This window comes from Contarinia nasturtii, unplaced genomic scaffold (assembly GCF_009176525.2).
Source record: "Contarinia nasturtii isolate CC-2019 unplaced genomic scaffold, AAFC_CNas_1.1 Cnas_scaffold_1371, whole genome shotgun sequence".
Lineage (NCBI taxonomy): Eukaryota > Metazoa > Arthropoda > Insecta > Diptera > Cecidomyiidae > Contarinia > Contarinia nasturtii.
Window position 1 is genome coordinate 469,458 of NW_022198708.1, and position 22,471 is coordinate 491,928.

The window sequence follows — 22,471 nt, forward strand, 5'->3', positions numbered from 1 at the left end:
CCTCTAGTCTTTGATAAACCAGTGATGAACGCAGTTGTGTGATGTTCATCGCACATTAAATCTCTCTGTCTCGCAGTGAATAGTGCGTTTTTTTCTCACTTCTTTGATTGTGTCCCAAATTTTTCAATTTAACATCCTTACGCGGTTTTATTGAATGATGATTTTTTTTTTGTATAACTGTTCATTCGACCAAATCCCATATTGAAATGCATACTAACAATAGAGATACACAATTCTCTTAAAGTGATGCAAATAAATGTGTTTGTTTTTTTTTTTGAATATCATTAAATCCGCGATTATAAAATATAATTTTATAGCATTTTCCATTATGTATTCGAAATAGTTTTTAATGGTTTTAGCGAATTTGGCGGACACGAATGAATGTAGAGACTTGCGTTTTGAACAAATTTACACGTTATCCGACAATTCATATGTGTCGAATAAATTTTTTCTATTGGTAAATATTTGTGCCCAAGGTGAAGATAATAAAAAACCTCAAAACACTGCTTTTCAAGCATCTTAAGCACTTTGAAGGGGAAAAAGCCGACAATATGCATTTAAGAAAGAGAAAGTGAAGGCGAACTAAGAATCTTAGATATAAATATAAATTAACTTAAATGAAGAAAGAAAGCAACGACAAAATAGATAAAAAAACAGAGCACACACGTTGCCATTGAGAGTAAATTCGATACACAATTCGCAACTAAATCGCTCAAAGCAATCGAAAGACTAAGCGGAGTTATAAAAAAACCACAAAAAAAAGGTAGTTTGTATACGAAATAAGTGAAAACGGACCAACAACAACAACAATCGAAATGATTGAACAGCCGATCTCTATCACAGTCGGAAAAAGTAAGTTGATGTATGAGTTAAGCCGCACAATTTTCAAAACTATTACACACGTTTCGTGTTATTATTCTTTTTTCTTATTAATAAACTAAACGGAGAAAGAAATGTTTACTATAAGAAATGATTTCGATTTAATATAGTTCTCAATTGAAGGTTGCAATTCTGCTCGTTAATTGTTGTTTGTTTACTTCTTTTTTTTCTTTTATCAACGTTTATTGAGATGATTTAAAAGTTATATAAACCATATGAGCCAAATACGAAGGAAAATCTATGCTCTCGCTTATGCAGAGGCCAACCTGAATCGAAAAGAGATAGTTGCTATATTGGCCACACTAGTACGTGGCTCTTTTTTGGTGTGAGAGCATTTGATATGCACGATTTTCTCACAAATTAAAGGGTTCAATAGTGTTTCGGAATTGAATTATTCAAACTATTTGATTATATCAGCGCACTACCAAAACTTTAAGCAAAACGATTGCGTTGTATTGAGATTATCGAATTTTTTAAAAATAAAAATAATGATGGGACACATCGTCAAATACGCAAGATATTGATTGTATTGGATTTTGTATTGTAACACTTAATTCTTAACACGGTTCAATTTTACATTTTTGAAAGTTAGAATTTTTGTCATTTGGACGTTTATCTCATTGTAGGGGGAAATTATATGGTGATTTCTTTTTCTTCCATTTTTCCCTCTCTCTATCTCTCTCTCTCTCTCTCTCTCTCTCTCTCTCTCTCTCTCTTTCTTCATTTCTCTAGAAAATATATTGTCTTTTTATGTCAAATAAAATCCATTGTAAACTTTTCAAAACATGTTATGGTCAAAAGGCGTTTTTTTGTTTCGCCAGAACATCGATGAATCAATTTGCAATCGACTTTGTTGACCCAATAATAGTAAGATATGCATTGTGGCAAATCGTTAATACATCACAGGGGAATCGTATCACTTCATTTTATACAATGTAACATAAACGGAATAAAAAAAATTTCTCTTTGTCTTTGTAATAGCCGTGGCCTGTGTTTGTATGTGTAAAAAACGTTTGAGTTCAAACGATGAAAAGCAATTAAATATTTCGAAAAGGTTGACTTATTATTGTCTTTCTAATGTTGAATGTCAAACATATAAATGGTCATGAGCGAAACGATTTGTGCGGTTATACGTTTAATGTAGAAAATAGAATGATAAATATAATGTTACCTACATTCAATTTCAATAAGATATTTTTCGCATATTTGCTTGAACGTGAATATACCATGTTGGAAACGTTTGATTGATTTAAAAATGAGTAGGTAACCATTCAACGTCAAAAAGTTTCTGCAATATGCAATATATATAAGGCGACTATCTGTGCAAGTTCAGTTGGTGTGCACAAGTTAGCTCAACAAGAGCGTATGTGCATGTCCAATTATAGTTTCATTTTGCGTATATTTTTTTTAATGGATTTTTTTAACTAACCTTTATTTGAACTAAGTAAATTTCAAAAACAACCGAGAAAAGTTCGACTAATGCACAAAATTTTTGAGTAAAAAAAGAGTATGGAATTTTATTTTTTAATTACTTTATAATTGTTCATTGAAATTAGCAAGAAATAGAAAACTTTCAATGTCGTTAATGGATTAAGTAAGGTAAAGCGAGAGAGAAAAAAAGTTGTTGAATAGAATCTGTTTTCATAACAACTTGTTGTTTTTTCAATTTTTCCAGAATTTTTGATTGTGAAGCAATATACCATTCCAAATTGCTATGTATTTGAAAGGCTAGAGAGAGAGAAAGAGAGAACGATTTAACCTACATTATATCTCGATTTGTGGTTTTGGATTTTGATAATGGATGTAATAATGACTTCTTGTGTATAAATAATAAATGTACTACGGCCTTTAACAGCGGTAAAATGTTTAAACAAATCGGTTTCCCATTGAAATTATTCCCCTGTATGATGATTACAATTACATATATTTTTCTATTGGTATTCTTGAAGTGCACTATTCGAAAAATCGAATTAATACAACTGTACTGTGTTGAATAAAAAGGAAGCAAAAGAAAGAGAGAATAATATCAAACAACGACATGTATGTAAATAAGTGTGCGTCAAACAAATTATGCGATAAATTTTCTCTTTGTAAAACCAGGATCGAAAGATAACGGTTTCGTTCAAATACAATGGCAACCATGAGTTGCAATTGCTCACCTGTAAATCAGAGATCTGTCATGTACTTATTAACTCATATAAAACACATGGGGTAATCATGTTTTTTTTAAATATTCATACATTGACGTTTTTGAATCCCCACACAATTATTATTTTTATTCTAATTAATGGCGACTATGTGATGAAAATAAAATCAATGACCGATTGTCATTTTTGATAAGAATTCTGTTTTCTTCCCCGCATTACATTCAACTATATTGTTTGCAAGCACCGAATAAAGTGCCTACTAAAAAATGTATAATTCCAAAGGAAAAACGTTCTTTTTTCACTTTGATTTTTGTGTGTATATGTTTTATGTGTGTATATATATATAAATTATGAGTGATTTTTCTGTCGTGTCTGTTCATAATTCCATTCGTACATAGTCGTACACGGAAACGAGAATATATTCGCCATGGACACAATGTGTTGCAAATCAAGTTTTAAAATCGTTTTTGATTCTTGTATTGTAACAGCTATCAACTTGAATCCAATTTTTTCGGTTTCCTGAGTGCACTGCACAGATAATATATTTTATTTCTTTTTTCGCCCAGGTTTAAGTTCTACGATTTTGATTAAAAATATTAAATTTTAAAATCACTCAGTTTGTAGCTCTTTAGATGTTCTTTCAAAAAAAAAACATACCCATTACCCAATAGACCTTATGGCAAGTAGCTCTAGTACAGAAAACTACCACATTTAGATGTATTTTTATGAATTTTCAAACAAAAGTCGATATAACTCGAATTCAAATTATACAATTTTGATAAAATTGGTTAGTTTTTCTGCGGACACCTTAAACTTCATTTGTTTCTATATCGATACATCAAGCATTACTTCCAAGTATATACATTGGCAGTGTATTATTATTTTCATTTTGTGCAATTGATTTGCGATCGATGAAATGAATAAAACACAAGCAAGAGTGACACATAAACGGCAAAGTAAATGACATTATAGTCGTAGATGTTCTGTCATCTATGGTATCGAGGCAAATGAACTCTTTAAAGAGATTATATAAAAAGATCGGTCATGCTCTTTTGTCGGAAGAGCACACCTTTTGGTGATTGATTTTAAAGTTTCTATCGAAGAAGCACAACAACCAAACCTGTGTGTATGCATGCCAGAATAGTTAAAACCGAAAACTCAGGTGGCACAAATAACAGCCGAAAAAGTGTGCACTAAATATATAAAAACATATCATAATCCGCTACAGTTGAGGCGACCCCATTAGGTGCAAGTTTCATTTTTGAAATCGGACTATATAACATATAGTTCCGATGTTTATTATTCCGGCAATGCACTTTAATATTACATATATATAAAGTATTCAATAACATATCCTGCATAAGTTTTGGCACAACTTATAGACATTTATTGCGCAGCATTTAAAAACTCAAAAATGTCAACCAATGCACGTAGTGCATTTATCGGTACCTCGAGACTACTGACAAACACAAACCGACGAAATGCACCCAATAAGAATGTCGTACAAATTGGATTTGCGCAAGTCTGTCTCAAACTGTTTTGGACAGCTAAAAACAAACGAAATTCTGCATGTGTCCAAAGATGAACTAATCTTACTTCGAAGCATGTATCGTGTTTCATGGACTTAGTATGAAGATGAGGATTCTAGAGAATGCAAAAAATACGGTCGTATTCCCAATTTAAATGCTCAAACCCTTCAAAATTGTCATCAAGTATCGAACACCGGGTTGCTCAAGCAAAAATTCATTTTTTGTTGGTTCTTATGGTTACAGCACATCCAAATTTGAACTAAAACAATAGATTTAGACACGATCGTTAGGAATCAGCAAAATATGTAACAAAAAAATTTCAAATAGTGGCAAAAATTGGATGTTCACTTCGCCTTAACATATGTCCATAAAGTTTTGGCAGTAAATTCAGACGTTTATTACGCAGCAATAAAAAATTGAAAAATGTCAACCAACGCACGCAGTGCATTTATCGGTACCTCCGAACTACTGTCAAACCCAATCCGACATAATACAATCATTCGCAATGTCGTACAAATTGGATTTACGAAAGTCTATCGCAAATTGTTTTGGCAGACTAAGTACAAAAGAAATTCTTCGAGTGTTTAAAGACAAGCCAATCTCACCTCGAACGATATTTCGTGTTTCAAAGGATTGGCGGGAAGGTAAGGAACCGGAAAACAAAAAGAAATCTGGTCGTCCACCAAAACTAAGCAGAGGTGCGCACGTGATTTTTTTGGGGGGGGGGGGGTATAGCTGTCAAATTTCGGATTTTCGGAAGGGGGGGGGGTCAAGAAAATAAACAATTCTTGGGGGAGGTCAATCCGGATTTTCTTCCGAAAACCTGAAACCGCTTGTATTAAGATTGACTTTCGATTTGACTGAGAACGAAAATGATAATGAATGAGTTTCAATAATATGACGTACTTTCGATTATCTCAAAAAATGATAGTTTTTTACAAAACTAGCCAGAAAATGAAAAAAACAAAGCAATTTTGTAATGAATATACACAAAAATGTGTATTTAGAAAATGTACTTGAATCATTGGGGGAGGGAAATCCGGACGTGATAAAATTTTGAGGGGGGTAAAGTTAGACCCGGAAATCCGGACGTGACCAAGCTAGGTGGGGGGTAAAACCCTGAATCCCCCCCAGTGCGCACCTCTGAAACTAAGTGTCAGAACAACGAAAAGTCTGCTGTCAAGTGCAAAAAACAAGATTGGTCAATCAACACGACGATTATCACGAAAATTCGAAGTTTCAAAGTCCACAGTGCATTGTATTTTAAAGAAAAACAACGTTTTCTATCGTAAACGTAAGCGAGCACCAAAATATACACCGAGACAACTCGAAATAATACCAAAATGTTGCCGTGCACTTCGTGATAAACATTTTTCAAATGGAAAATTCATGATTTTGGATGATGAATCATACTTTACTTTTGCGCACCATGAATTGAGTGGAAACGATGGCTTTTACACTGACAACATTGAAACAACAACAGACAATGTCAAATATGCCGGTAAGTCAAAATTTGAGCCGAAGGTATTGGTGTGGGTGGCCATATCATCGAAAGGTATTTCAGCGCCAGTTATTCGACCACAAGGAGCCAAAGCGATAAATTCTGACATCTATATTGATCAATGCTTGCCAAAACTGAAGCAATTCATTGAAAACCATCACGCCCGAGACGAAATCATGTTTTGGCCGGACCTTGCAAGCAGTCATTATGCGAAAAAAACATTGAATTGGCTGACTGAACAAAATATTCTTTTGTACCGAAAAAGGACAACCCACCAAACATTCCACAGGCACGTCCAATCGAAGATTTCTGGTCGGCTCTCAAACATAAAGTGTACGAGATGGGCTGGGAAGCTCAGAACGAGCAACAGTTGATGGGTTGAATCAAGCGAAAGTTGAAGGAAATGGATGTATCGGTCTGCCAGAGCATGATTTTGAAGGTTCGAAGTATACTACGAAAAATTGAAGACAATGGCCCTTTAAGTGTAATTTGAATGTGCTATTGGATAGCTTATAAATAAAGGTTTACGCCAATAAAAACGAATTTGATATTTTATGTTTGTTGTCCAAATGGCGAACGTCTGAATTTACTGCCAAAACTTTATGGACATATGTTATAGCATGTTGCATTGAAAAATTCGTCATTTTGGACGGTGAAACATTCATCTCCAAATTGAGCCACGAATCAAATGCAAGTGGTTTTCTTTTGCATTGATTATGTTAGGGCTCTACTATATAAGGCTAGAGACGTCGAAAATATGAACTTTGATAAAGGGGTGTTTGCATGGTAGGATCTTCTTTGGAAGGTGTTTTAGAGCCATTATTCGAAAATTTAATGCTGTAACGTAAGGTTAAACCTCCATTACTTGCTCCATTATCAACCAATTATTATTGAAATCGATAGAATTCATTGAGAACTATCTGATTAAAGACAAAATTTTGGTTTGCAAGCAGAAAAAACCACAATAAGGGCTCACTTCTTAAAAAATAGCATTTCCGTGAAAAAAGGACCATCTGTTTAACTTCACAAAAAGACACCAAATTATTATTATAATAATTAATTATTATTTTTAATCTGTTTTTGGATGTATGTTATAGGCGAAGGCTTGAAACGAGCAACAACTGGTTGGAAGATTTGAGAGAAAGTTGAAGGAAATCGACAAATCGGTTGTCCAGAGCATATTGAAGAAGGTTCGATATATACTGCGAAAAATCGAAGACAATGGTCCATTCAGTGTACTTTAAATGTGTTTTTGGATAGTTTATGAATAAAGCAAAGTACCAATAAGAGAAATTTTTAAATCGCTTGTTTGGTGTTAAAGTAGCGTAGGCTTGAATTTGTGCCAAAACTTATGCAGCAAATGTTATTCAGTTATTGTTATGGTGATATGAAAAGATAATGCCATCCATTACAATAAACGAAGACACGGTGTGAGGCCCTTGAGAGTTTGAAGTTGTGTCACACTCACACACACACACAAACACATTTTGAAATTGCTGTCATTGCCGTTGGTGGCCAATGAGTGGCAACAACATTTTCACAACCAACTTATGAATGATAGATTGGTTTGTGCAAAACGAAATGAATATGGCAGAACGAGAGGCATTTTTTAGAGTACCAATTTAATCGAATGTGAATTTAATCGAATGTGAATTTAATCTTGCATGAAAGCATCGTCTGTCTTAAGAGTATTGTATCTTTGAAAAAGTTTCATCCGACTAGTTAAGTCATCTCCAGAAGGAGAAACCATTGAATAAGGAGATATTCATTCGTTTTGGATTTAGCTTAAAAGCCAATTGTAATATTAGACTTTTGGACGCAAGAATCGCATGCATCAACCGAAAATAATCAAGATGAAATCATAATGCTCAACCGAACATCAATTGTTTATTTGTGTTTGGCTGTTAAATCGGAATAGAATCACAATTTCTCGTGGCCTCATTTTTTTCCTGTCAAGTGGTAAAAAAGGGGTTATAGAATGCTCATTGCAAATGCAGCGGCATTGATGAACATACAAACACGACATGCAAGTATAAAATGAAAAAAAAGGACGCATATTTGCCGCTTCGAACAATTAAAGAATTGATCTTGCCTTGAAGTTCATTGCATTTTTCCAGCGCACAAATGTGCACAAAATGTGTGTTTTCGCATCATTCTTTCCTCTCTCTTTTTCTCTCTCTTCTTTCGCTATTTAATACCAAACGGCGAAAATAGTTTTTTTTTGTTCAAGTTATTTTACACACCGGTTCAATTCTTTTGAACTTTGTTGAATTGTACAGTCAAATGGTGAATCGTGCGCTCAATTCAAGCTGTGCGCGGCTTGAAAGCATAAAGAGAGAACCTGATACCGAATGACGACGAAAATGAAGAAGAAGAATTGAAGACAGCAACAAGCAACATACAAACTGTAAGCACCGAGAATTAATAGTGATTCTGGCAAACAAATTATTACAATTATTGCGATGTTGAGAGTTCATAGACTGAATTGTTTGCAATGCATACAGTGCGTTGCGGCAGGCCAATCTATAAATAGGCAAAAACACGGAAAATATGTGCATTTTATGCAAGAGTCTGTATAAACTATACATATCATAAAAGTACAATCAAAAACCCAAACAAAAGACCAACCAATGACATTTATTTTGAAGCTGAAACAATCACACCCAGATGTGGTGAAATAATTGCTTTTATCAACTTCGTAAAGACAAATATTTAATTAACGGAAAACTACAGTTTTTAGTTTGTTGTGTGCATTTTATGTTTGATCATTCTTGTGGATGCATGAACGATGTGGTGCATATCAATCAGATATATAAACGCCACCTCAGGCTCGCTTTGGCTACAGAATAGAAATGGATCGGTGAACTTTTTAAAATATATCGTGTTTTGGAGATTTTCGCCAAGTATTGTCGTATTGCATGTGATGTGTCTCACTGAAAATCAATTTTGACATTTTTCCCTATTTTCCAATGAATTAATGCAGATCAGACATTTTATATTGCATTTTTCGCACAATTTATGCGATGCATATAAGTTTTTTTTTATTAAGTTTCGCTCGTTCGTTATTTGGATGTGAATCCAAAATATTTCGTGCAAACATTTCGAAATGGTTTCATTGCGGTTGTATTGTTGATGTGTATGATTAATTTACAGAAAAAAAGAATGAAAACATAACATTGTGTTTGTAGACTGATTGAAATTCATATTGTAATTCGTTCGGTGATAATCCGCTTTTTTTCTTTCTTTGTTGAGTATTAAATTTCCTATCTCTACCTTTCTTTCTCTGAATATGTGTAAGATGCGGTAATGACTTTTGATTTATCTTCGTCGAAAAAAAAAAATTATATGCTTGTATTTTTTTCCAAGTGAATATACTGTTACCGTTATTTATTTACTCATCAACAATTGTTTCAATTGCTCATTTCGTTCCAAGTATATACATTATATACATATTATGCTTGGTCATGATGCTACCAATTTTCTATTGTACACGTGGTATTTGGTGTTAGTATATTTGATTCGTTTAAAACCGAATTTAAACACTTTTTTTTAAAATTTAAATAAACAACTTCTTGGTAGTATCGATCGGGTTGTCAAAACTCCAGGTCAAGTTTATCGTCATTATTTTTTTTTACCTTGCTCTTGTTTCGATATGGTTCAAACAAAAATTTGCTCATTACTAGAATTAATAGATTAACACACCCATACACATACACATAATTACCTAAACGCAATTTCGTTTCATACAAACCATAAAAAGCCAACTAACTACAATACTCTGGAAAAAGTTCATATTCCGCGGGGATCGCACTCACTATATTGCCTCATGGTATTGCGAGACTCTCTTCAAATTCAATATTGAATTTTTTTTTTTATAAAATGACAACATCTTTAAAACACACCAAAATTTAAGTATTTACAGTATTTTTGTGAAATAAATCACTACTATTACTGCAAACAAAACCACCAATTGTCATGTCATTCATATAATCAAGTAGTGTGTGCTAGTGAAACACTGAATTTTTGAAAAAAAATAAAATATAATGCATAAAACTTCATTTAGCCATATAACAAATTCAATCGATATTTTACTCACAAAAAAAAACCATTTTGCTAATTTATTAATTGATAACCGTGCACACATTTTTTTTTTATTCTCTCCTTCTATTGTTATTGGGATTGGGTGTTAGTTAGTGAAAGCGACCGTGGGTGCTGTGTGCAGAGAGATACATTGAAAATGAATTCACATGGGTCCCATCGGAATAGTTGAACAAAAATTAATATAATGAAGCCGCACAATGTTTTATTTTCTCTTTTATTCCATCGCAGCATTTAAAGCAAACCGTAAAAAGAGCCATCTTGCATACATAGTGTGGTCTGTGTGGTTGTTAGTCTATTTCAAATTAAATTCTATGAATCAATTTTCATGCCATTTTTCTTGTTAGTTTTTCTTCTGAATTTGCAATTGGATAGAGAAATTGCCACTCCATAGGCATTATAACATCGTGTAAATCGACTGTCTCTGTATAAATATGTGAATGTGTGTGTATGCGCGCGCGAGAAGAGGAAATCTGGAAAAAGAGAAAGAATCCATCGAATGATTCGCACTATCCCAGTTGAAAGTGTAGCAAAATGAAAAAGAACTGTGCTGGAGAGCCGATGTAATGCAGCGCAAAAACAATGATGAGAGAGAAAAGATAAAAGAGGCGACTTCATTCTTTTTTTTTGTCGTCATGTCAATTTGACTTGAAGTGAAGACACAGAAGCATAGCAGCAAAAAAAAGAGAAGAAAAAAGCAACAGCAAGAAATGAACAAGAAAAAAATCAACAACAACAACAACAACAAAAGAGAACGTGAAACTCAGATGAATCTCATGCAATGTAACTACTTGTGTTTGATCCATTTTGAATTGATGAGCCGTACACCATTCTTTCGGGTTCATAAAAGAAAGAAGACCTTCATTCATTTGATACGCTAGGCAATTTCATTCACTGATCCGCTTTCAATCAGTTTTGCAGTCAGTTCCATTGTTTTTAACAATCGAAATGATTTGCGATTGAAGAGGACACAGAGAGAGAGCATTGAAAATTCAATTAAAATTAAATCACATTCTATATCACACACATGTATGAGTTTTAAAAATTAACCGCTTTGTATACATACGTCCCGTTCTATTGGGCATACACGCTGAATAAGCGAGATTATAGCACGATTTCTTATACTATAAGATCATTTTAAAAGTGGTTTTCGCTAGATAATCTCAGTTAATCAAAACATTTCATTTAAGTTTAAATGATATTATCGTTTTCTTACCTTTTTCCATGAATAGCTGTACTGTTAATTCTTTTCTTTTTTGCTTAGATCTTTACTTCTTTACCTATTACGCTTGCTTGTGACGTACACACCATATATTTAAAACCTAGTTTTTAGTTGTTTCTCTACTCAATTCTTTATGGTATTCGACCGACCCAGTACAAGTCTGTTAAACGCATTGTCACATTGATTTATTCTACGCAACGTTACAATAGTTCTTTATCAAACACATACGAGACGATTTGAAAATTTCTTTACTTTTTTAAATAAGAAATGAAAAGTTGCACAAATCCAAATGCCATTGATTCAAATCAATCGCGATATAAGCAATTCAATAGATACGTCGGGTACACTTGGAGTACACTTCTCCTTCTTTATGGATTCTAATCTTCTTCGCGTACAATATAAATATGCGTTTTGATTCACATTTGATGTAGACACTAGGTAGCTGACTAATTAAGTTCTAGCGCTAATGATTCACATTGCAATACGAGCGAAATTCTTCTCTCAGACTTCTTAATGTCTCATGTCTCATCTCTCTCTCTCTTTCTCTTTCTCCCGTGCTCTCGTACATTGAAAAATGCGTTCATCAGAATCATAAATACATTGCCAGAAGGGAAATTAGATTCCATCATGCAATAAGATTTATAAAAACAGATGCCAATTAGAATAGATAATTCATATAAAAACAACACGTCTATTCTTATAATGACATTGTGAGCTTTAATTCAATTTTCCGGCTTTGTTATAAAAAACGATGAGAAAAAACGCAGAAAAACTCGATGAAACATTAATTGATAATTCGGTGATAGCAATTAACTAATCCGGTCTGTGTATGTCATTATAAATCAAACGGTGACCTAGCGTATTGACGTTTTCAAATCATTTTTTTCTTTCTCATTCTATATAGCATAGCTCCGGTTGATTTTCCACTTTTATTCCAATTGACCTCTGATTTGCATAGAATATAAATTTTAAATTTCTGGTTTTTGCTGTAGTGACAGTGTAGGTACACTGCGTAAGTGCGCCATTTAACAGAATTTCTTGACGGGTTGGCATTTTGGCGACATTTCTAAAAGCAACAAGTGAACACTTAAGCACATCAGCATGAACAGTATTGGAATTATTATTTTAAAGATCTTTGAACTGTGCGATAATAAAGCAGAATTAACCGCAAATTCAAAACATACATCATCGAAACACAAACACCTCCATTGTTGCTAACAACTTGCTACCGTCAGCAAACAACCCATCAAATGTTGTCTCGTTGGATACAATAAACATACTGTTCTCAAAATGATAACTCATTGACGAATTGGATGCATGAGCGGTCAAATAAATATATATAATTTACGTTATTAGAACGATTGAGGATCAATTTGGTATATTCATCTGACCAGACACATTGCGAATAAGCCCATTGAGAATGGATGGAAGCAGAGAGTCCATAATAAACGGATTCATGTTTAAAGAACCATAAAATGAATTGAAATTGAAAAATTTCTCGAAATCAAATATTTGCAAAAACATACCGACATAGATACAAATATTACTGTTCTAATTACGGTTAAATTAAATTAAATTGCATCGAATTAAAGTTTAAATTTTCCACACGTAACGAATTATTATTTGCCTCAATTTACATAATGCGAAACGTGATATTCTTGACGCTTCGTTATTTCATTGGATGTATTATATGATCGTATTATATATGGTGTGATATCGGTGAAAATGATTTTTAGCACATTGAGCCGGATTTTTTTTTTCAAATTTGTTTTCAACACTATTTGTAGATAATGAAAAAAATATATATGCAGGAATCCCTGTGATTTTGGTATTATTACAAAAAAAAACGGTTTTTGTTTTGCCATTACTTCAATTGAATTTACATATGAAAAAGAGTGTTCTCAATGCAATATACGTGAAGTATATTCACGCATCGATGATGATAAATTGTTTGAATTTTCTTTCATAAGTAACCATCGAACAGCGCCAAATCATCGAACCGATAAGTGTAGCGGGTCATTTCAAAGCATATACTCATTTTATTATCATATTTTTGAAGAGAATTCAGTAATTCGGGCGGAAAAAGTGACATATGAGAATAATTATTATATGAATTTATTTTATGCGGCACCTAATACAATCCACACACACACACTCGCTCACTCAAATGGCCCTTTTTCACGTGAATGCATCGAAGCGAAACCTCGGAGTTCAGTTGAACAAAAACAAAATTCCATGAGAAACAACTCATTTCTATACATTACCACTAGAATTAATTCGCTTCTTTGTGCGGCTTTGGTATTTGTAAATATTTTTGCTGCAAACATTGAATACTTAGCTAATGATAAGTTGAAAAAATGAAACAAAAACAACAAATTTCCCATTTTATAAATTCTTTTATGAAATGCCTGTTTTCTAAAGTCTTTTGTTTATGAACGAACACAAATTTTTGCATAAAATCTATGGAGATTTCGCATTAATTCTCAACTGTTCCTATAGGATATTATAATTCTATTTATACAGAACATCTAACTTGTTTCAAATGACTGAATGACAGTCATCATCATATATTTTTTTGTTTCAGTTCTTGCAAATAGTTAAACTAAAACTATGGCCTATGACGAAAAAAATTGCACATACAATTATTATTATTTATGGCCTCAGCATACATCAAGTCAAGTTATTAAATGTTCGATTTATCTTTTTATTGTTCCATAAAAGAGATGTATCCACTCAATCAATGTGTTCAACACGTGGAATTTTATGTCGAAAGAAAATTACAAAAGTTCATTCAATACAATCAACAAAATGTCATTCAATGAAACTCAATTAAGATTCTCAATTTGAGAAATTTCAATTAAATTCATTTACATATGATGTTGAGTGACATTTTTTGTTTTTCAATTTGATTTGCTTGCATTGATTTCATACGGCTTCCAATTGGAATGTAAAACTAACTTGTTTCAAAACTGAATACAATTCATCATTTGCATATTGCTCCAATTATATTTTTCATTTTGTTCTCGTTTCAGATATCTGATTCAAACATTCCATACGAAGGTTGGATTGAAATAACTCATTGAGTTTCCGTCAAAGAGAAACCAGGTGCCCAATACGGCAAATTTGACTAGTGTCTTTTTCAAATGATTGATGGTAAGTGTTTTTGGTCGGAAATTAATTTGAATTTTGATTATAATGTGAAGATTTATTTTATTTTGAAATATCCTCAAACCGTTATGAATCCATAGAAAACCAAGCAAAACACATGCATTGATATAGATTGACTAACGTATTGCTTATCTAATCGCACTAAATATTTATCGATTATTTTGGATGGAAGTTTTACGCACGACGTTCAAAACCGTGCACTTTTATTACTTTTCCGGAGCAAAAGGTAATGGATTTTGATGAAAAAAATCAACAACGCAAACAGTTTTTTTTGTGTTATTTGACCAAGATAGTCGAACAGTTTTGTAATGTGAGTGGTGCACGGTACTCAGTACACAAAAATTTATTAACACGATAACCAAATAAATTAATATTTAAAAAAAATTTTTATTTGAACTTTTGGAATTGCATTAAAAACAATATTTGTTGAAGTAGGTTGTAAGTGGCAACCTTTGAATAAATTTGACCCAAAAGTTGTCACATAAAGCGCAAATGTTGTCGACAACTCTTCGTTTAAAATAGTATGCATTAAAATATTTTTGATCAAAACATTATTAAATATTTGTGATTTGCGAATACGAAAACAATTGAGAACAAATATTGTATGCAAAAATTTAAAAAAACAATGCCTGCGGAAAAGTTCGACTCACAAATGTACGATTTATTTTAGTTAAAACCAAAAAAATCTCCGCTGATGCCATCGATTTTTCATACATATTCAAAAAAATGTTGGCACAGAATTTTCGACGGATTTTTTTTTGTCTGACAAAAGAAAAAAAAAACTGTTATAAAATCGTTCAAGATGAAATCCCATAAATTTTCAATCAATGCGCCGTCGGGAAGATAAACAGGCAAAACGCTGATCGCCACTGAACAAAACAGAAAACTATATAATTTGTACACACAGAGAACAAGCTATATGTGTGGAGATTGTGTGTCGCCAAAATGAGAATTGTTCGCCGCAATTTTCCGTTTATTTTCCATCCTCTGTGGGTATCCACACTGGTGTCGACAGCCAAACTATATAGAAAGTTTTGGCTATTGATACATTTTGCCTTGAACAAAATGATTTACTATAAAAGTGTACATAAAAGTTTTATAGAATTATTTTTTTTTTGGTGTAAAATATACACAGTTGGTGTTAATAATCATTAAAAATTCAGTGTCGACAAGAAATTATCTTTCAAAACACTCATATTGACAATAACAAGTATTTTTCGCTTAATTGGAAAATGACAGGGCAGTCTTGTGTGTAAAACACACATACAAAAAGTCACATGTAATTTATAATTCAAAAACTTTGCAAATATCTGTCATCAATTTTCGTTTGTCAGATGATTTGTTCACTCCCGTGGTCAGAATAATTATATCATCAGATGTTAGCCAAACAATAGGAAAAAAACCGAATAATTTTAGTACTTTCAATATATAATTGGTATCATATATGACACAGTCGATAAACAGCAATGTAATCAAAAGATATGTATGTAGAGACTGAATTTACAGATCAACGTGTCGCTGCGACATTAAGTCATTTCGTCATGCTCTTACACTCATTATTTGGTGACAAATGAACAATACACAAACGAGCACATGACGATGCATAAATACATATATTTGTGTGTGATTTTATTAAGTCAACAACACATAATATATAATGAATGAAAATTGAGTTATCACTTGTCTAACCGTAAACAGTTGAATATACAATGATCCGTTTTCATTATCATTTCAATACTCAGCATGCGAATATGTGCAATGTGTTCCTTTTTTGTCGGTTTGCTTGGCAAACATCATATGCATGCGAAATATTTCCATTAGTATATATTGATCGATTTCGAAACACTTTTCGAAAAAAAAAAAAAAAAATAGAGGATGAAATCAATAAAGTCGTCTTATGTCAATTGAAGTGCAATATAAGAGTCAATTGTCATCAACAATTTAAATAGAATGAATTCATCAATCAAATAATATGTATAACACATGCATAAATACATCCATATATTTTTCCTATAAATTCTCAACTTTTGTCAATTAATTTGAAGTTTTTACTATCTATCCTATCATATAGGTGCTACAGATTTATCACGATGAAAATGGGGCTGACAGCATCGCCTGTATTCAGTTTACGGCGGCGAGGATGCTTACTCATATTGGGTTTTTGCGTTATGATTCCTTTCACTTTAATGATGCTGTTCATTGGACCGGGTAAGAAATCAAAACTATAATACCAATGTGAACTGTGTAACAACAGCAAACACGTTACATTTGAAAAATTGTGTGCAAACAAAATATTTTAGGTCATTCGTTTGTGTGCGCGTTCGTAAATCTTGTTTGGAAAAACAAAAAATAAAAATTCTTTGTATATCGATGATGAGAAAGTTGTACACGTACATGTTAGAGCTAACTTCAATAAAAAAAATATATCTCAAAATGCATGCCTCTCTTGTTTCGTCTCTATGGTATATTACCTATTACCTAGATTGAAGATTTGTGTGTGCTTTTACAGACTGCGCAAATCATGCGCGCATCGCCTAGATTCTCGTTAACAGATTAAATTCCATTCGATTTAAGCTGTTGCATCGACTTGATTATATTCCTATGACGTCGAATCGGGGTCGAATATTTACCGGATTCGAATTTAACGAATGCTTGAATACGGAATACAACAAGAATAGCACAAAAGAGAAACAAAAAACCCTTTTGCAAAAATGTGCGAACGCAAAGAGGCAAGAGAAAGAGAGCAACACATTGAGAATTTGTATCTAAAACATGAATTTGAGTTTGAATAAAAGGTCAACGTTAATTCATTCCTTAATTTTTTTTTTTTTTTTTTTTTTTTTTTTTGAATCACGGATAAAGCAAATGTCATGTTTGTTGATAGTTGACACGACGAACAAAAGACCGCATTAAGAATGGAAAAACAAAACATAAAGATGTAGCCATAGTACAACAAACTGGTTAGAATTAGGTTGTAAATGTGTGATAATGAAAATCAGCATTTGTTCGTCTTCAGTGTGTTTTCATTTTGTCTCCTCTATCCAACAATTGGTTTACTGTATATTATAAACGCAATTGCATGTGTACGATGGAATGTAAAGATGGCATGTCACGACTATATTTTATATTTTACACAGATTACACATTGTGTGTGGTAAACGATTACCGAATGAACCGCATGCACGAGAAAATGCTATTATCAATAAAAAAAATTAGCCTTAAATTACCTGAATCGATGATGATGATGCATACAATCACTACTGTGTGTAACTTCTTCTGGTAAAAACTCGTCTGCGCTAAATATTCTTGTTTTTATGCCATGAATCTCTCGATAGAATTATATACACTTTGGCACGCATTCTGTTACAGAATTTCTGTATCACATGCAATGGACAAATGTTTTGTGTCCAAGATCATCTAGATAGGAATAAATTAAGCATGCCTCTCTGTTAAAACGGTTATTCAAGTGTGGATTCCCACTTTTTCTTTCTCATTCCATCTCACCCAATCTCTCGTTCTCTCTCTCTCTCTCATAATTCATCAAATGTTTTTCACCATCTCAATAAGAAATACGTCGATGTCACGCCAGCTATTGCCGCTAGTATATAAACACAAACGCGTACCACCGATTTATCGTACAAATACGCATATGAATTCATCATTAAATCTCTCTCTTGCAATCTCGTATTGTGAAGTACACACCAAACTATTCATTCATATTTAGACCAAACATAAATGCTATATATTTGACAATTACTTGCTAATCTTCATGTACTTGGCAATTATTGACAGGAATATTGAAGCCAGTTTTTGTCTTCTCTGTCTTTTTTAAAGGTTTCATGGTATGAGAAAGCAAAATTCGGCGTGTTAGTTTTGCGATAAATTAATTTTCAAAAAAAAATGTTGAAAAATGTGAATTTTTGTATGATAGCCATGTATGATATCGGAATGATGTGAAACTTTGCAATGGTTGAAAAGATTTTTTCACAGACTATTTTTCACAGGTTAATTTTCCCGACGCCCAAGAAATTATTACTTCCTTTATTATCGATACACCCTAGTGCGGGAGTTAAGACAATTCACGACTATCAAAAGAAAAATAAAAGAAAATTTTATCAATAGATTTGATATACAGTCGGAACCAACAGCATGGATTTGACAACAAATCCTCAATGTAAATGTCGGAGTGCAATTGTCATTTCAATCGTTTAAAGCGACGTTGACATTCGCTACGGAAATAGAATAATTTATAGTTGTTAAACAACAATGAAAAGTTAATTCAACCATTTCAATTGAATTTTCTTCTAGATTTATCCGGTGAATTGACGATGTCACAGCGTTTGGCTGAATTTCAAATTCGTCTTCAATATCTGGAATCGATGTATCGATCACGACAAGAGGATGTTGCAATTTTATCACAATATATAAGTATACCGTCGCCAAACAATGACGGCACAAATATTACAATCACCGGACCATTGTTAGATGCATTAAGTCCCGAAACACGGTCAATGCTTCGCAATATGAGTGCTGCACCGAGATTTCCCACCAGCCTACGTTTACCAACTGCATTTCATTTTTTACCTCATCTTTTGGACGATCCAAGTAAGTTATAATTGAATTTATTCGAGGCTTTTTTTTTCCTACAAATCATTTTAGAAAGCAGATTTCGTACCAAGTGTACGTATTTAAAAATTGTCTTTCATAAATCGAACTGTGTTTTTGTAATTTTTGTAATCAATAGGTTCATTACGACCGGCTTTTCTTTTGTCACGTGGTGGTCGTCAAGGTGTGTCAATTGTGCTGGGGGTGCCCACCGTCAAACGTGACAAACAATCGTATTTAATGGGTACTTTACACAATCTCATTACGAATATGGAAGAAGAAGAGCAAAACGAAACAATGATTGTGGTATTTGTTGGTGAAACCGATATTGAATATGTGCAGCTAATTGCCAAACAAATCGAAGTTCGTTTTTCGCAATATGTCGAAGGTGGTCTAATTGAAGTGCTAAGTCCACCGCCGTCATATTATCCAAACATGGACAAACTAAAAATCACATTGAATGATCCACCGGAGCGTGTGAAATGGCGCTCGAAACAAAATTTAGATTTCTCCTTTTTAATGGCCTACGCTCTAAATAAAGCTACATTTTATGTGCAACTCGAAGATGACATTCTTGCAAAGCGCGGTTTCATAACAATTATGAAAAATTTTGCTTTAGACAAAACGATACGGCGCGAACAATGGTTTGTTTTAGATTTTTGTCAGCTGGGTTTTATTGGTAAATTATTTAAGTCGGCCGAACTTCCTTGGTTGATTACATTCTTTCAAATGTTCTACAACGATAAGCCTGTTGATTGGCTACTTGAACATTTGATTTACACAAAAGTTTGTAATTGGGAAAAGGACCAGGTAATCGAATACATTGAGTTTTGTTTCTGAATTTTCATTTACTTAATACTATTATCTTCTCTCATTTTTCGAACGCACAGAAACATTGTAAATTAGAAAAAGCAAAATTGTGGCAACATTATAAGCCATCACTTTTTCAACATATTGGCACGACATCATCGTTGCGTGGCAAAGTGCAAAAATTAAAAGACAAACAATTTGGTAAAATTCCCTCATTTTTTCCACATACCAATCCACCGGCGACCATAAAAAGCCCGATAAATCCATACAAAAGCCACACAATAGCTAGAGCTTATCTAGGTATCTAAACGATTTTTTTTTGCGATTCCTTTTTTCTGCAGATTTATTTATTTTTATTCAAATTATTTTAGGGCAAACATTTTTTTGGGGCCTTCTCCCGCAACCGGGCGATTTAGTTCAATTCATTTTTCATCAACCGTTTAATTTGAGAAGGTATGTGTTATAACAAGTACATCGTTTCAAATTGTCTCATTGATCAATGATTACTTGTGCTTGATAGGTATCTCTTTCGAAGTGGTAATAGTGAGCATCCAAGTGATCGATTTTATAATACCACCGTGGAGATTTTGCCCGCCGCATTGCCCGAAAATTCATACATATGGAGTGCCTATAATTCAACGGCAGATGGATTCTTAATCATTGGAAACTTTAACGAATTTGGCATTGCCGAAGGAACGATTGAAGCGAAAATTGGAAAAATCAAAGAGATTCGATTACATGTACACACTGACAGTGAAAATTGGGCAATTCTCAGTGAAGTACGTAATAAACGGGTTTTAATAATTGTACATTTTTCATGAAATTTAATTTCTCTCATTTTAGATTCACTTACAAGATGTCTCGGTGTCTCGATGATCGTATTGAATGTTTACACTTCATGTTAAATTCATGTACAATTATAGTATTGGTGTTAATTTCATGTGAAACTCATGTCTAGGGTGATAATACGAAGCCATTCGTAAAATAATGGAATATTTCCCTGTATACGCACACACATTACACTCAGAAAAGCTGACGTTGGACCTCTATGCTACATGCATTGCAAACTTCACATAGATCTCAAAATTAACACTCGAACAGTTCATAGAAAATGGTTCAAAATTCAAATATCACATCTCAGAAACATCAAAGAAATAGAAATGCATTTGCACCGATGCACTTAAAAAAGTAGATGTATGATAGACATTTTCAATATCTGTATGAGTAAAATCTCCCTAGAAAATTAACATCATTTGCTGAATGCTGCGTATCAAATCATCTTGGATCGCTTGTCTTGTGGGTAGCGCGAAGGTAAAAAAAAAACCTTATAGCAGCGCCAAAATTAACATTTGAACATGGAACAGGATATTCAATAAAAAAAAACGAGATAAATAAGTTTAAAGAAAATTTAAAAAAGAACCCAAACTGTGATACGAAAAAAGAAAGAATTGAGAGAATTTGTTTACTTTAACTGTATTTAAGTTATATTTTTATTACTTGACATAATATGTACGATGATAATTTTCATTTTCTTCTTAAATTTTGTAAATATTGATCAACCATTATATTGATTAGATAAAAAACATGAATGTTACGCTTAAAACAATCGAAAAGCAAATTTTCATTTTCGGAAACTGTTAATAATACGTACTGTATATGAATACATTGATTTTCACTAAACAAGTTAAGTTCTGCTTCTTGCAAATTCGAGCCATTATTCTCCGATATGCGTTGCAAAACTAAAAAATGCTTCTGTTCTCATGTGTACAGACTTCATTTTCCTATTGAATCGACACCTTTGTACAAATGATTAAAAAAACACATAATATACACACATTCTGCCATTGCAAACGTTAGACAACCTGTTATATACACATATTTTCAACATACAAAAAATTGATTAGTCTGCTCATGTCTGATCGAGAAATTGGTATGTATGGCAATGTGTTGTCGTCTCCCGTTTCCATATAAGCAAAACTGATCAAAGGAATTGAATTTATCTCATCTAAACACCGATCAAATCTCGGTTTCAACATTCACACGATCCAAAATAGCTGAAATCTTCGTTTTCTACTGATTTTAAAATCATTTTTTTTCTTCTTTTAAAATTCGAAAACTCGGGAACAAATTTGATTTGCCAGAAAGAAAATTTGAAATCTGAGTGAAAACTACAATGAAAATATTATGGAAATGAATCTGTTCTAATATGAATTCTTGGTTCCATTTAATTAAATACTTAAACAAAAAACAATAAAACTGGTTTTAATGATTTCGCAGTTGTCAATTTTTATCCCATTTGCACATTCCGCTGTTCCATTTACACTCTGTCATTGTTACGATTATGTTTTTACGATCATCGTTCTTATTTTTATATCAAATTGAAGTGACACAACTGACAACCACTTAAAAATGCATTATAAAATAAATGTTATTCATATTCAACGCCAAAATAGATCATACACATATACTCTCAGAAAACTCAGATGTTAAAATTCAAAGTAATCAGAGCAAA

The 22,471-nt window shown here is 32.8% G+C and overlaps 1 protein-coding gene across 2 annotated transcripts; it reads left to right on the forward strand.

Annotated features, from left to right (window-relative positions):
• Nucleotides 1-21,285, forward strand: LOC116345805 (alpha-1,3-mannosyl-glycoprotein 4-beta-N-acetylglucosaminyltransferase A). 2 transcript variants are annotated; one of them, XM_031775493.1, is made up of 10 exons: nt 1-82; nt 344-852; nt 14,409-14,529; nt 16,616-16,752; nt 18,853-19,149; nt 19,289-19,959; nt 20,040-20,259; nt 20,331-20,412; nt 20,480-20,738; nt 20,803-21,285. In XM_031775493.1, exons 4-10 carry the CDS (start codon nt 16,635-16,637, stop codon nt 20,833-20,835), a joined length of 1,680 nt encoding a protein of 559 aa, XP_031631353.1. In that variant the 5' UTR covers nt 1-82; nt 344-852; nt 14,409-14,529; nt 16,616-16,634; the 3' UTR covers nt 20,836-21,285. The 2 variants fall into 2 exon arrangements, with proteins under 2 accessions (XP_031631353.1, XP_031631354.1); XM_031775494.1 differs by having other exon boundaries at nt 63-82; nt 360-852.
• Nucleotides 21,286-22,471: the final 1,186 nt, after the last annotated feature.